Here is a 15,739-nt window from a genome sequence, read left to right on the forward strand (position 1 = left end):
GCATGGGGGCCTTGGGAATGAGACAAGGGTTGAGCCAGCACCTTGCACCAGCATCTTGGAAATGCTCTTGGAATCATGGGGCTGAGTTCCAGAGCCCCCATTTCAAGGTTGGAAAGGGGAGTCCAGATGAGCCTACCAAAATCCTAGATACAGGTAAGGAGCCCTGACCTTGAAATTGGTGATCTGGGCACTTGGCCATTGCTGCATGACTCTGAAAAGTCCCTCCATCTTTCTGAGCCTCAATTAAGTTATGTGCACAGCCAAGGGACTGGAAACAACGGTCCCTTCATCCAGCTGCGGTGACATGCAGTCCCTCTGGTTTCCACAAGACTCTCACTGGTAAATGAATCCAGCAAGCACACAGGGCTGCGGAGATCTTGGGCTCACACCGCACTCGCCCGGATGTATAGCCAAGTGGCTGCAGGAGATGTGGAATCAACCTGGAGAAAGGGAGGCCGGCCAGAGGGTGTCCCTTTCTCTGTGTCTGGAATGTCAGCTGCCGGTGCCCAACCTGGGGGACCTGTGCCGTTGCAAGCAAACAGGGGTCTGTGTGGGGCTCGCGGTGCCAGGGCAGTGAGCTGGTGGCCTGGGTCAGAGCTCGGGTGGTTATGCCAGCAGCCCGTGCGTTGGCTAGAAGCCTGCAGGACAGGACAGGGCAGGGCCAAGGGGGGGTGGAGTCAGGGCCCAACCAAGGTCAGTGGCAAATGCTGGTTCCAGTCCCAACACTCGGCTTCTCACTGAGCACGAGGGACCGTGACCTCCACTGCGTGCACACTTGGCTGTGGGACAGAGTAAGTACAGGCTACTGAGGATGGACAGGGGTCCATGGGCTTGAGGGTGTGTGGGGAACAGTGAAGACAGGACTTGGGTTATGGGATCTGGGGGGCTTCGAAGCTCTGGTGTTGTCCCAGAGCGACCAGGAAAACTCTCTGCGGTGATGGGGAAGGAACCCGGAAGCAGCAGCGTCCCCCAACCCCACCCCTGGCTGTGTGAACTTGGGCACGACCCTCCACCTGGCTGCACCTCAGTGTCCTTATAGGCAAGACGCACAGCGGCTTCGAAGATTCAGTACGTGCTAGCTGGCACCCAGAAGGGACTTTATCCCCGGGGCCCATCTGGCAGTAGCTGGAGACATTTGTACTTGGTGCAGCTGGAGACAGGGCTGTGCTGGCATCCAGCGAGTCGTCCCCCCACAAGGCATGGGATAGTCCCCGCGACAAAGATCAGTTGGGAGGCGCAGAAACCCCAAAGTAAGGTTGTGGGGACGAAGCGTCTGGTCCACAAGGCTGGGCTCTGTAACCCAGAGCGCTTCTGTGTTGTTTTCTGTGCCTGCAATCTCAGACCTTGAGAAATCAGGAGGAGGCCCAGAACATTTCCGTTTCTGAGTGAGGGCTGCCCGGCCTGGGGGTTGGCAGCTCGAGCTCCAGATGCTGTGTGGCGATTTGGTTTCTGTTTGTTTATTTGTTTTGTTTTTAAAACTTTTACTTGTTTATTGAGAGAGAGTGTGTGTGCACAAGCAGCGGGGACAGGCAGAGGGAGAGGAAGAAGCAGGCTCCCCTCTGAGCAGGGAGCCCGATGCGGGGCTTGATCCCAGGACTCTGTGATCATGACCTGAGCTGAAGGCAGACACTTAAACCGACTGAACCACCCAGGCAGCTCAGGCATTTTGTTAAATAAGCAAAATGTCAACATAAAATAAGTGTACTGTTCAGTTTTCCTAAGGCTGGGGCCCTTGGCAAAAAATACAATAGAAGGGGGCGTTCTCCCCTGGCCAACATCCTTGGTCACAGATCAAGAAGCTGTCGCGTGAAGAATAGGGCGGAGGGCAGAGGAGGCCGGGAGGTGAGGGGTGTATTGTTGGTGGTGGTGGTTTCGCGGGTGTACATGGGAAAAATGTATGGCTTTTGGTATGTCAGTCAGACCTCAATAAAATCGTTTTTAAGAAAGAAAAGGGAAATGGAGGCCAGGCAGCAGGACAGGAGCTGGCAAGTCCTGGGAGCCCGGCCTGGCTCTGCATGTCCAGCATGGGATCTAAAACCCCTGAGCCACAGAGAAGGCATTCATTCACTCGTTCATTCATTCCAAAAAGGGGTCTGAGGGGGTATAGCTCAGTGGTAGAGCATTTGACTGCAAAAATCTCCAGCCGTTGACTGCAAATCTCACAGGGAGAGCAGGCTTGGTGCCTGTCGTCTCTGTTGGGAGCATATGTTCTTGTTGGGGAGAGAGGCCAGAATTCTGGAAGGCCCCAGCAAACCCATGTGGGCTCGCACTTACATCACAGCAGAGCAGCGAGACAATCAAGGGGCCATTACAGAGCATAACAACGCAGGGCCAGGTGTGGGCAAGGGATCACCAGCAGTGGGATTCAAGCGGGGGCCCGAGGCCCAGGGAGAAGCCGGTCCTGCCCCCCAACAACTTGGGGGCGGCAATAACCTTCTTAGGTGGCGGGGTGCTGTCACCTCGGGTGGGTGGCCGAGGGAGATGCCTTCAGAATGGCTCTGGGGGCAGGAGGAGAAGGGGAGCGGGTGGGTGAAAGGTGACAGGGCCTCTGGAGGACAGGGCAGGGGAAATGGGGAGAGGCAGGCAGATGTCAGAACTGCTCTGGAGCTAGAAACCCACAAAGCTCACTGATGGTCTGGAGGTGGGGAGGAAGGTTAAGAAAGTTCCCTGAGTCACTGCTGCCAGGAAGCTCTCCCAGATCTTTAGGATCGAGGAAACTGGGATTTTGTCTTTCCCTCTCTGCCTGTGTCCCAAGGCTCACTTCTCCTTTTGCAATCAGTGGACAGACCTCCGCCACCCGCCTCCCCAGCTGAGTCCAAAGTTGACCCGGTAGAACTTTGTTGCCCAACATTTGGAATAAATGAAGCAGATTCTGAGTCCATGGGTAGTGAGGATCAGTGGGAGGATTGCCTCCGTGCCTGCCTCACCTGCCTGCACCAGCCGGCTCACGTCACCTTGGCCTGGGATGCCAGAGGAGCCTGAATGATCTTCTCTCCTCCCTCAGACCCGTGAGGGCCCATCTGCAGAAACGCTGGAATCAGGGGCCTAGAGAGAGGGTCAGCCGGGCCAGGCTCCAGTCTCCTGGCTGAGAGCCCATCTCCCAAGGACCAGGCTCCCAGGGCCTGGAGCAGACTCGCCCCAGCTTCAAATTGGCACAAAAACTCTGTCAAAGCTGCATATTTTCACCAGAGACTAGGGGTGTGAAGGCACAGGCTGGGAACCTGGGAAACCTGAACCGAGCTCCCTGAGGCCCCATTTTCTCAGAAGCGATCTCTCTGACCCTCTGTTTCCTCCTCTGTACCGTGATGACGATACCAACTCCGAGTTGCTGTGGAGGAGGATAAATGAGCTCGTACAGGTGAACAGCTTGAGTGAGACCTGGGGACCCTCCCCAGGAGCTACAGGAGAGGAGGAACGAGGTGTCATGTCTCAGAACCACGAAAGGAAGACAAGCGGCAGTGTGTACACCAGTCACGGGAACCTGGATTTCAATCCTGGTTCCATCACACATTAGCTGGGACAAGCTGTTCAACCTCAGTTTATCCATCTGTGAAACGGTCTTCATGATGCTGACTCTCGTGGGTGGTTCAATGTCGTAATGTCTGTAGAGTGTCTGGCTTTCATAAGAGATAGAGGGGGCCCAAATGGAGTGAGAGTTCTAGGTCCCAAGCCTGCAGCCCAGGAGAGAGTGGATGAAGCTGGGGTCCCCTCCACAGAGACTCAGCTGTCCAGGAAGACTCGGGGGGGGGGGGGTTGGCGCCAGAAAAGTGACTGTGGCCCATCTGCTGTTTGGTGGGGTCCTGGGTGTGGGAACTGGTGGGGAGAAAGGTTACTGGCCACAGCACATGACAGACCTTGAGTTGTTTATGAGTTATGAGTTGTTTATGAACACAGTGTGGCCTGGAGAGGGACAGGGACTGGCCCAAGGCCACCAGGCAGCTGCAGGGACAGGAGGCCAGAACTCTCTCTCCAGCCTGAGCCCTGGGCTCCATCCAAGCAGGACACTCCCTGGTGTCTGCAACTCTTCCTTGAAAGCATTTCTTTTAAAGAATTATCAGCTGGGAGTTCATCTGTGATCACGGGGGCAGGGGCGTGGAGCTGAATGTTTGCTCAGCTCTGTCTGCTACCCCAATGCCCTGACACGCTGCGGGAGGGACCATACTGTGCTGTAAAATTAGCAAGTTCAAAGGACACAGAGATTAAACCACCCCACCACGTCCTTTAAAGACCCGCACTCTCAGGGTGCACACAGAAAGGGGGTGTCAGCCTGGGAAGCCCGGACCCTGTTGCTGAATCATCTGCAGATTCGCAGCTACGGTGCTGGCTGCCGGGGTGGGGGACACCAAGACTGGGGGCTGTCGCACGGAAGGAGGGCCGGGGATCCAGGGAAGCCACATGGCGCAGCGGTTTAGGGCACATCACATTATCACATTATCACAGTGTCAGAACTGGGTCTGAGCCCAAGCTGGGCCCCCACCAGCCAGTGGCTTGGCCTCTCTGAGCTTCAGAGGACGCCTCTGTAGAATAGTGCCAGTAGAACCTGCCTCTGCCGGTGGGTGTGAGGCCCACGGAGGCAGGTACGAGGAGCCTCCATAACTGCGGAAGCTGCTGTGTGGGGCTCTGGGGGGCCGTTGTGTCTGCAGACAGAACATTCTAGATGAGCCTCCTTTGTGCGCTCAGGTGCAACGTGGAGGCCAGGGTGCGTGGGTGTGGCCTGCTCAGGTCATTCGATTTTGCTCAAAGACAGGACTGCAGCCCAGGTCTGCCTGACCCCCAAGGTCGCTGGCATCCCCCCATCCAAAGTGGGCCACTTTGCATGCGATGTCCAATGCAGCTGTTTGGGGTCCTTTGGCGTTGGGGTTGGGGGGGGTCATGTGACTCTGGCAGGACCCTGAGGCCAGGGACCTGATGACATGGTGTCCGTGGGAGAAGAAGACCCAGTTGAGGGGAAGTTCTCACCATCAAGAGCTTTCCAGGCCCCCCCGGCCCCCCCCCCATGAGAGCAAGGGTGCGGGGACAGCGTGTACCCCACAGCTACACTGGGGGATCTCGGTGGGGCTTTGACCCCGAAGCTGCAACAGCCATAGCTGACCCTTCTGTGCACCAGGTCTGCGCCAGGCCCAACTGCAATGCTTGCCCTATGCTGAGCCCTTAAAGCCCCCGGCCACGCTCTGGCCCAGGCACAGCGTCAACTCCACTATACAAACAGGTTGGGGACAGGGCATGGGGCATGACGGACTTGCCCCAAACTGCACTAGTAGGAAGTAGCCGGGCCGAGCTTTGAACCCAGGAGGCCGAACTGCAGAGTCTAGGCTGATCACAGGGGGACCAGGAGCACATGGGACTTTGTAGGCCTGGGCACAGGAAGGATTCTGGTTGGAGAGGAGGGGTCTAGGGAGGTGGCTGGGAAGAACGAAGGAGAAGAGGGGCTGAAGACCCCCCAGGGCCCACCTAGTTGGGATGGGAGGAGGAGGAGGCGTCTTGGCTCAGGCCGCCGTGACAAAGCATCACAGAATAGAAAATTGATCTCGGCTCAAGGTTTTGGCAAAGCTGTTTCCTCGACTCCCAGATGCTGGTCTCCTCCCTGGGTCCCCACAGGGTCTCCGCTGTGTCTGTGTCTGGGTCCTAATCTCTTCTCACAGGGACACCGGCCAGATTGGCTCAAGACCCCCCGGAAGACCTCATTTTGACTTCATGACTTTTTAAAGACCTTGTCTCCAAATATAGTCACATTCTGAGGGACTAGGGGTTGAGACCTCAACATAGGAGTCTGGGGGACACAATTAAGACCTCACAGAATAGGAGGGAAGTTGGAGTGTTTACATTAAGGGGGCAGAATTTCCTCCTGGGGTGGCGGGGGAGGCGTGCACCTCTGATGAGGCTTGAGGATGGCCCTGGGGTCCTAGCATAGCCCCCCAGGGGAGAGGAAGAAAGAACCAGCTGGCATCTGCCTGTTCACCAATGAGTCTCTGGAGCCCGGCACCCTGCCTGCCATGTGGGAGAGACGCAGTATGTATTTGCTGAGTAAACAAGGGTAGACCAGCAGTCCGAGGGGCCCATGGGGTGGGTAGCTGGTCTGAGTTCATAAAAGGGCCACCAGGCCTTGCAAATTCTGTCCCCAGGGGTCGAAGTGACAGTCAGAGGCCACTTGGGAAACAGGCTTCTCATTCCCTGGCAACCTCGGAGATGCTGATCAGGCAGAAGAAGGAGAGCCCTGCCCTCCCCCACCCCATCCCCCATAGCACGTGCCCTGATGTGGACGAGAGGACTCTTGCCCGCGGGGGGCCAGCCCTCACCTCAGGTCTGCACGCTCTGCCTTCTCCCTTTCCGACCCTTAGATGCCCAAGTCCCCCGAATCTCGGTCCTCGAGCCCCCGTGCTCTCCTCAAAACCTCTTTCCCCACCGCACAGGCTCATCATCTCCCTTAGGTTCCGCCACTCAGGGGGTCACGTCTCTGGGACCTGCGCCTGACGCACTTCCCTCCCTCAGTGCACCCTCCCAGAGGACCCCTTCCCACCTACCTTTCAAAACGAGGAGCGGCCACGATGCAGTTCTGCCTCCTCCTGGGCCTGATGCTCCTCACCCCTTCGGGAGCCAGCCTGCTCCGCCCCCACTCTCGGGAGACGAAGAAGAGAGCCAAGGAGCTACCCGTGCTCAGCACCGAGGCCCCTGCCAGCAGGGACTTTGCCTTTGACCTCTACAGAGCCCTGGCTACGGCCGCCCCTGACCAGAACATCTTCTTCTCCCCTCTGAGCATCTCCACCACCCTGGCCATGCTGTCCCTGGGGGCGCGATCCCACACGAAGGAGCAGATCCTGGAAGGCCTGGGCGTCCGTCCCCAGGAGGGCTCGGAGGAGGAGCTCCACAACACCTTCCACCAGCTGCTGCGGGAGTTTGTCCAGCCCAGGGAGGACATCCAGCTGAGTCTCGGCAACGCCCTGTTCATCAGCCCCGAGGTGCACATCCAGGACACATTCCTGAGTGCCATGAAGACGCTGTACCTGGCGGACACCTTCCCCACTGACTTTGCGGACCCCGCAGGGGCCCAGAAGCAGATCAATGATTACGTGGCAAAGCAAACTCAAGGCAAGATTGTGGACTTGGCGAAGGACCTGGATAGCACGGAGGTCATGATTATGGTGAATTACATCTTCTTTAAAGGTAAGACCCTTGCGCGCCAGCCTGAACGTTCTCCTTTCTGCTGCTTTAGTCAAAAGAGCACCCAATTCCCACACGCATCAAGGAGTGGGAGTGGATTTAGTCCCTTCTGGGGCTAGTTGACAGAGTGAGGGCAACAAGCAGCCCAGGGTAAGACAGGTATCTTCTGAGGGCGTAAAGGGATGTCAGTGACCCCCGGCTGCTGTCTCCCCCACCAGGGAAGAGCTGGGTCCTCTCCGTGGGCTCTGGAGTCACAGCTTCCACGCTGGATCTAAAGCACGAGACCGCCACGGCCGCCGTACAACCACTCGGGGCAGGATTGCGGGTCTAAGAGAGACCTTGGAGGGCCTTCCCTTACCCCCCATCCTTGCTCCCGTGCCCTCCTAGGGGCTGTTCCCTCAGCGAGAAACGCCTTGACAAGCCCCTGTGCCCTCTGGAGAGTCCTCTCCCCCTCTCTCGCGACAGATGATCCCTCCATCTTCATCCCCCTGGTGTTTCTTGTGGCTACCCCTACTCACCTCGGCTCTCATGTCTGCTTCTCCTTCTAGATGCTGAGCCCCTCGGTGCCCGTATGGGGTCTGGCCGAGGGTGGGAAGGCAGGAGTGGGTAAAGGCAGGGAGGGGAAGGAAGGAGGAAAGAGGAAGATAGTTAGCTTGTTAACTCCTTCCCCTTCCTAGGAGCACAGAAGACGAGCAAACATCCAGCTTGGAATCCACGATTTCTTGTCCCCCGGGCAGAGCTCTCTCTAGGACACCAGGCTGCAGGGGACAACTGTGACATAGCCTATGAGGGGCCCTGGGGTGGATTCCAAATCTGATGACTACTAATTAGATGGAAAGAACTACTTGTATCTCGTGGATGTAGAGACGCGGCAGGAATCAGACGGAGCAGCAAGGCAAACGGAGGGCTTCTCCGTAACAAGAATCCTGTGTGTCCAGGAACCTTACAAACCTCTCTCCCAAACATAGATCAAAATCCAAAAGTGGGAAAAGAGTGAAAAACAGAATAATTCCCCAGGTGTAGTGTTGATCTGTCCCTCGTCTGTATTGTTGACCCTTTTCCTGAGGGTGTTTGACCTTGAGTAAACAGTAGGGAATCCAACTCCATTTGGAGGTTGAGGGCCTCCAAAGACATGAAAAGCATCCTCCTTGCTTGGTCCGTCAGAGGAAAAGGCCCATAGAAAGTTCGGGCACATCCCCAAAGTTATAAAAAGACTCGCCTTCCTATTCCAGGAGTTCCGCGGTCCCTGCCCCCGAGGAGACTCTGCTGGGGTGGACGAGCTCTGCTTGATGGCTTTACTGTCTTGACACTATTCGTTTGCAGCTGAGAATTTCTATTGTCTTTCCCATTTTGATATTTAGCTAAGTGGAGGACAAGTTTCGACCACAAAAACACCCGAAAGCAGGACTTCCATGTGACCTCAGAGACCGTGGTGCAGGTGCCCATGATGAAAGGGGAAAACCATTATTACTATTTCCTGGACCGAAACCTCTCCTGCAAGGTGGTGGGTGTCCCCTACCAAGGGAATGCCACCGCTTTCTTCATTCTCCCCAGCGAGGGCAGGATGGGACAGCTGGAGAACGGACTGAATGAGAAAACACTGAGGAAGTGGCTCAGGATGTTCACAAAGAGGTATTCCACAGGTGACATGCAGCCAGTCTGGTCCTGCTCACCTCTGGGGAGACACAGTCATGGTGGGAAGGTCTCAGCCAGCCCAGGAGTGGCCTCCAAGCCCGGATCCATCACATGAGGTTCCGGGCCCCAGGCCCTGGCCCAGCCGAAGGGAGTATGGCTGGACACCCACCCGCTTTCCTGATGGAGCCATGAGAGTAGGCAGGGACCTCTGGGACAGCCCAGGTCCAAGACCAGAGTGGAGTTGGCTCTAGATGAGGGGCTGGGGGATGCTTACGAAGCCGAGGTGAGAGAGCAAGGATATGAGCTCGGGGAGCCAATGCTCTGGGAAGAGTCTCAGAACGTTCCTGTCCTCTTCCCAGGCAGCTTGAGCTTTACCTTCCCAAGTTCTCCATCGAGGGCTCCTATCGGCTGGAGAAGGTCCTCCCCATGCTGGGCATCAATGATGTCTTCACCAGCCATGCTGACTTGACTGGCATCACCAACCACTCCAGCATCCAGGTGTCTGAGGTGAGCTCGGGAGCTCCTGAGCCCCTGCTTTCAGAGGTTTCTGTTCTTTTCTACTCCTCTGCTATGCTATGCCATGCCATGCTATTCTTCTATTCTATTCTACCCCACTCCACTCTGCTCCTTTCATTCTATTCCACTCCATTCCATTCCACATTCTACATTCTCTTCCTCTCTCTCTCACTCTCCTCTTTTCCCTCAAGAAGCAAAAAAATCTCACTTTGTGTCTTATCCTATGCGCCATGGGAAAACACATCCAGCTCCGTGTCTCTGGAGAAGCTCTCATTCAGCAATCAAAACTAAGAATTAGGTGCCAGCTCCTTCACTCGCTAGCTGTGTGACCTCCAACAATTACTTGACCTCTCTGTGCCACCTTCCTCTCTATAAAATTGGAGGGTCGCAGCCTTGCTGTGGGATGCCATGAGAGTTCAATGGATAGTACAGGCGCAGTCAGTCCTCTCCCGGCACAGATCCCCGCACATGGTAGCCACACAGCTGTGTCATTAGCTACTTGCTTGGTGGCACAGAGACTTGGACAGGGATGTCACAGGCAGAAGCTCTGCTGTCTCCTGGGATGACATCTCCCAGCCCCTGGTGGCTCAGTGACTCCTGATGTCTCCTCTGCAGATGGTACACAAGGCCGTGGTGGAGGTGGACGAGTCGGGGACCAAAGCGGCTGCAGCCACAGAGGCCATCTTCATGTTCAAGTCGGCCCCGATGAGCTCCCCAAGGGTCGTATTCAATAGGCCCTTTTTGATGGTCATTGTGGAGAACTCCACGAATATCCTCTTCGTTGGCAAAGTGACCCACCCCTGAGGTGGGTGTGTCTCCTGGAAGGTCACAGGTGGTGGAAGATGAAGGCACACCGTGGCATCTGTCTGCTGGGAGCTGGTGACTGACACAGGTTTCGTGGACTAATGAGGCTTTTACAAGTAATAATAGTCACAGCGTTGATATACTAATGGTTGCTTCTTCTCACACAACTGCACAACGTGGGCACCTTGAAGATCCTTCAGGAGCATTTGGTCTTGCCTTTACCCTTCCTCAGTGGAGTCTAGCGCTGAGGCCCAGAGAGGTTAGCTGACTTTCCCAAGGTCACACAGCATGTTAGTGTTAGAGAGAAGCCCAGAATCCAGGCCCCTGACCTCCATCCCAGTGACACAGAGCTCTGTAGGAGGCTTGTTCTGGTAGATACTTCTACCAAGAAATGTATTTCCAGGCTGATCCCTTATCTTGCCAACCATCCCAACCATCAGTTCATCATGGTGTGGAGAGAACACTGAAATGAGAGTCTGGAATGGGGCTTCTGTCGCAGCTAACCAGCTGGGGGACATTTGGATAATTCTGCCCCTCTCTGGACCTCTATTTCCCCCATGCATACCATGAAGGATCAGGGGAAGGGCTGAAGGCTCCTTGATGTTAGGTAAGGAAGCTGGGTGTTCCCTGCCAGTCACGGTAGATTTTAAGATATTCCAGCACTACTTGTCCTTGAAGAAAAGCAAGTGGACAGCAGGGTGCACATGGTCCATCACAGCATCGAGCCATCGTGTGGTTTCAGTAACAACCTCCTGGCGTCAGCTGGGGGGATGTCCAGAGGCCCGTTGCAAATACTACCATATCTACTGAAGACGTTGATGACTAACTGTGAATTTTAGTGTCCACAATAACAATACAGCATGTTGCAAACACTGGGTGTCATTGTCCTTACGGAAATAACACTGGGAATGGCGACATCAATAGCTTTCCACGTGCCAGGCTTGGTGCTAGGAGCTTTACCTGGATGGCTGCATTTATCAGCCCTGAGGCGGGTACCAGAGTTCTCCCCATTTTACAGATAGAGAAGGCAAGGCTTGCAAAGAGCAGGCTGCTTACCCAGTCATGTGGCTTCTAAGGGGTGGAGGCAGGATTTGACCCTGGGAGTGTGGCACCCCAGACGCATATTTTCAACCCTGTGCTCTGCTGCAGGGAAGACATGACTATGTCCCAGAAGCCTGGGTCAGGGGCCTCTCAGTCATCTGCTCCCCTGGGATGCAGGTAAGCTCATCCTCTCTCCTCTTTTATGAAAGCCTCCACAGACAGGTCCTCGTCTATCAAATGAACGGGACACTTTAAAATATCAATGAAGGAGTGAACGAGTCCTTCACTCACATTGTCCCCTAATTAGCTGCCCCCTTAAATCTGAGTGCTTGCCCCTCAGCTTGCCCCCTACCCCCATGAGGCTGCCTCTACCACTCTGATCCCAGAGTCTGCACTGTGTTGCCCAAGAATAACCCCTAGACCAAACAATGCCAGAACCCCATGCTTTGGCCACACCCCGAAGTCCTGAACACCTACTTTGGGCCAGCCCTCTGGGGACACTTTGCATCTGTCATCTCCCGAATCCCTTAACACAGTCTGTCAGTGTACCCGTCTCACAGAGGGGACGTAAGTGCCTGCCCAGAGACTGAGGTCAAGGAGAGGCTCAGGCTTTGGGACCCGGATGGTGCCTGTGTTGGCGTATGGCCAGGCAGATGGCTACAACCGGACCTGGACAGCTCGTCTGCGTCTGGGATTTCTGCTCAGGTCAGCGTTCCAGGATTGGGCCTCCTCGTGGGGTCAGATCGGCAACTGTGTGCCTTTCCCTTGCGAAATGCCTAGATCTTTCTCTTACTGTTTGCTCAGCCGGCCCAAGGTCAAGGGGAGGTCCGGTCGGTGTGCTGTGTGTCAGACCAAGGTCCAGCGTTGTCTGAAGGTCACTGGGCCCGTGGTCACATGGTCACGTGGCCACAAAACAGCTACCGGGTGTGAGGGTAGGCTGAGTTCCATGACGCCTCATGTCACACACGGAAGCTCCTTGCTGGTTGTCATCGCAGGCCATGTAACTCAATTGTCACACAATCCTGGGGTGAACGAAATGATATAGCCCCTGGGGGAGAGAGAGGGAGAGATCAGGAAAGCTTTCTTGGAAAAGATGGTACCCAGCTGGTCTAAGGAGTAAGTAAGCCTTCCACAGACAGCAGGTTTGGGAACAAGGACGGCACTCTAGAAGAGGGAAGGACTGGAGAATGGTGTTGAGTGAGCTGGTGTGTGTGGGAACCATGGAGACCTTGTTCCGGGCCAGGACAGGGGGTGTGAAAGGGAGCAAAGGGGAGGAGGTGCCTGCGTCGCCGTCTGGGACAGGGACCCTGAACACGAGGCTGGCATTTGTCTGTTCTCTTTCCTCCCAATATTAGGGTGGTTTGGTGGTCCGCATCACACCCTGAGCGCCCTTGAGTGTGTCCCTCACTCTCCCACTGGCATGCGAGCAGACACCTCCACTCAGCCCTGTAGGGGGTGCTCGCTCACACCCATGTGCCCCTGCTCCCCCAGCACCCCACCGGCCCTTTCTCCCCTTGACCTTGTCCGTCCTATCCCGTAACAGGGCAGCTTAACAGCAGAAACTGTGTGGTGTCACAGTCCTGGAGGCTGGAGTCTGAGACCCAGGCGTCCGCGGGGTTGGGTCGTCCCGAGGGCCCTCTCCTTGGCTGGGCTCCCAGATGGTCTCCTCTCTTTCTGCCCTCACATGGCGTCTCTCGGGGTGTTAACCTCCTTTTCGGTCTCCCACTCTCCCCTGGTCCGACTAGACCAGAGCCCACACTACTGACCTTATTTTAACTAAATCACCTCTTTAAAGGCTCTGTCTTCAAATACAGTGTCGTCCTGAGGTGCTGGGGGTTAAGGCTTCAACAGATGCATGGGGAGGGGGACACAACTCAAACTCCCTTTGAGTTCCTGCTGCTGTTGCCAACCCCCATCTTGTTCTTGGGAACCCACTTTCATTTCCCTCTCTGACCACATGGACTCTCAGGACCTCCCCTAGCAAACCCACCACCTCCAGAACTCAGAGGACAAGGCTAGGGCTGAGGACTCCTGCCCCCTGCCTCTTCTGCAGAGACCTGAGCCAGGAAAAAGACCTTGGACTCCAAGAGGAAACACTTCACACCCCAGCGAGCAAGCCCTGCCCACTCTTGCTTATTTACATTCTTTCGGACAAGGGCCATTGTTTGGGGGCCAGCGATGTGGCCTCAGGCCTGGAAGTCATACAAAGGTACAAGGGCAGTCCGGCAGACAGGGGCTCTGGCCACAACCAGCTAGCCCAACAGATGAACCAGGAGTACAAACTGCGGCGAGGGCGAAACGCCCACTCTGTGTCTGGAACTGTCCCGGGTGCTGGAGATAAAGGAAGGAAATCCCCCAAATCCTTGCTCCGGTGAAGCTACGATCTCGCCTGGAGAGACAGTGAAATAAAAACTAACAAGGAGGGGCACCTGGGTGGCTCAGTGGTTTAGGCCTCTGCCTTCAGCTCGGGTCATGGTCTCAGGGTCCTGGGATCGAGCCCCACATCGGGCTCTCTGCTCCGTGGGGAGCCTGCTTCCTCCTCTCTCTCTGCCTGCCTCTCTGCCTAGTTGTGACCTCTCTCTCTGTCAAAATAAATAAATAAATAAATAAAAAAAACTAACAAGGAATAAAAGGGAGAAGTAGAGTATGACTCATGTCTGTTGATGACAAGAGCTGTGGCGAGTGAGCTCGACGGGGCACCTCGCTTCTATAAACAGAGCCCAGGGAGGGAAGGACACTGGCGCCCATCATGTTTACTAAGTGGTACCCAGCCAAGCTGGTGTAGGAGGAGGAGGTGGGTAGATCATGAGGCAGAGCCACCATCAATAGGATTCCTGACCTTGGGAAAGACACCGCAGAGAGCCCCCTTGCTCCTTCCTGTGGCAGGGCACAGACCAGAAGCCTGTGACCGAAGGGGGGTCTCCATCCACCACACTGGCCCTGACGTCGGACTTCCAGCCCTAGGATCGCTGCGAAATACATTTCTGCTGCCCATAAGGCACCGGTCTGTGATGTCCCCAGACACCTGGGGAGCTGTCACCCCCCCCCCCCCCAGGGGAGACGGATGAGACGAGGAAATTAAACGTAATGTGCTTTTCTGGACGGGATCCAGGAAGAGCAGAAGGACGGTAGAGGAAAACCTGTTAAAGTACAAGTCAGTCTGCGTCGTACGGACAGTCACTTCTCTGTTTCGATAAATACGCCGCAGAGACCTCAGATGTTTATCATGGGAATTCCCTGCACTGTTTTCACTGCTTTTCCGTCTGTCACGACCCATTGTAAAATAAAAAGCTGTTTTCTTTAGAAAAATGTTAAGGAAGGGAAAAAGCAAAGCAGAGGCGGGGATAGGGACGGGAGTGGGTTGTAAAGGCAGAAGCTGGAGGCCAGTGAAGGAGAAGCATGGGGTGCCAGAGGGACATTTGGGGAGACCTCCTGCAGTCGGGGGTCCAGAGGGAGCTCTGAGGTGGTGGCATGGAAGCTGCAGTCCGAGGGACAAGCAGGACTGAACCGGGTGAAGGTCACGAGCGAAGACTCAGACGGCAGAGAGTCTGCTCTGCTCACGGGACTGAAAGAGGACACACGAGGCTGGAGCCCGGAGTCTCACTCATCCGCACCCATGTCACGGTGTAGGGTGCCGGGCTGGGGAGTGACCGCCGGATGCCACCTGCGTACCTGGCACGGGATGCCACCCTCTGATGCCTGGCACTGCCCTCCGCCCTCCGCACGTGTGTCTCAGTTCACAAAGAGTCAGAGAGCCGCCTGCTGCGAGGGATCAGGGACGGCGAGCAGGAGACATCGGTGCCCTTCTCCAGTTTCCCGCACAGCCGCGCCCCTGCACGGATTATCTGTCACCTTTCTGCAAGGAATGAGGTAGGAGGGAGGTGGCTGCAAGATGGCCAGGTCCTTTCGGCACTTGGGAGAGCCCAGCGTGCATCCATACACGACTCCTTGTGATGACTGTCCATGAAGACATACAGGATACAGATAGCAACACGCTCCTACACACAGTCACGCTTCAGCCCATCCGAATGTGCGCGTGCACGCACACACACACGCGCGCGTGTGCCTACACCCCGCCTGCTGGAGAGCAGTGGCTGCTCTGTGGCTAATCCCACTGCAGCCTTCTTGGTTGTTCTAAGAGCTGAGCATCCACTGGACGCCTGGGGACAGGGGGTCCTCCAGAGTCTTCTCCGTGAGCCCTTCCTTCTGCCTCAGCCTCCCAGAGAGGCTGCCACAAACCGTCCGTGGACTTGATCGGGTCCCTGCTCCTTTGCAAATTATTAAGGGCCCTGGGGCCGGGTTGGGGCGGGAACGGGAAGGTGGGTCTGGTAGGCCTGGGAAGGAGGGGTGAAGGGGTACGAGTGGCGGGCTGGGGTGTGTGGGCCTGAGCCTGGGCCCCGGGTGTGCCCATGAGCCGACACACAAGGTGTCCATTCATCCCCAGATTCAGATGCACACGCAGAACTGGTGTCTCCACAGGTGGGGGGCAGGACTGTCTCACTGGGCCTGGGCACCAGGCCCTTGGTGCCCCAGGCCCTTGGTGCCCCTCCTCCCTGCAGCAGCCTCCCACCCACGCTCAGGGCCC

The 15,739-nt window shown here is 56.1% G+C and overlaps 1 protein-coding gene across 1 annotated transcript; it reads left to right on the top strand.

Annotated features, from left to right (window-relative positions):
* The first annotated feature begins 696 nt into the window (after nucleotides 1-696).
* SERPINA5 (serpin family A member 5) lies at nucleotides 697-10,985 on the top strand. The gene is made up of 5 exons (XM_046010061.1): nucleotides 697-791; nucleotides 6,529-7,161; nucleotides 8,520-8,790; nucleotides 9,153-9,300; nucleotides 9,925-10,985. Exons 2-5 carry the CDS (start codon nucleotides 6,546-6,548, stop codon nucleotides 10,111-10,113), a joined length of 1,224 nt encoding a protein of 407 aa, XP_045866017.1. The 5' UTR covers nucleotides 697-791; nucleotides 6,529-6,545; the 3' UTR covers nucleotides 10,114-10,985.
* Nucleotides 10,986-15,739: the final 4,754 nt, after the last annotated feature.

Source organism: Meles meles, chromosome 6 (assembly GCF_922984935.1).
Source record: "Meles meles chromosome 6, mMelMel3.1 paternal haplotype, whole genome shotgun sequence".
NCBI lineage: Eukaryota > Metazoa > Chordata > Mammalia > Carnivora > Mustelidae > Meles > Meles meles.

Coding starts and splice junctions, on each gene's coding strand:
- SERPINA5 (XM_046010061.1), top strand. CDS start 6,546: ATGCAGTTCTGCCTCCTCCTGGGCCTGATGCTCCTCACCCCTTCGGGA. Junction 7,162..8,519: donor GAATTACATCTTCTTTAAAG/GTAAGACCCTTG, acceptor TTTGATATTTAG/CTAAGTGGAGGACAAGTTTC. Junction 9,301..9,924: donor CCAGCATCCAGGTGTCTGAG/GTGAGCTCGGGA, acceptor TCTCCTCTGCAG/ATGGTACACAAGGCCGTGGT.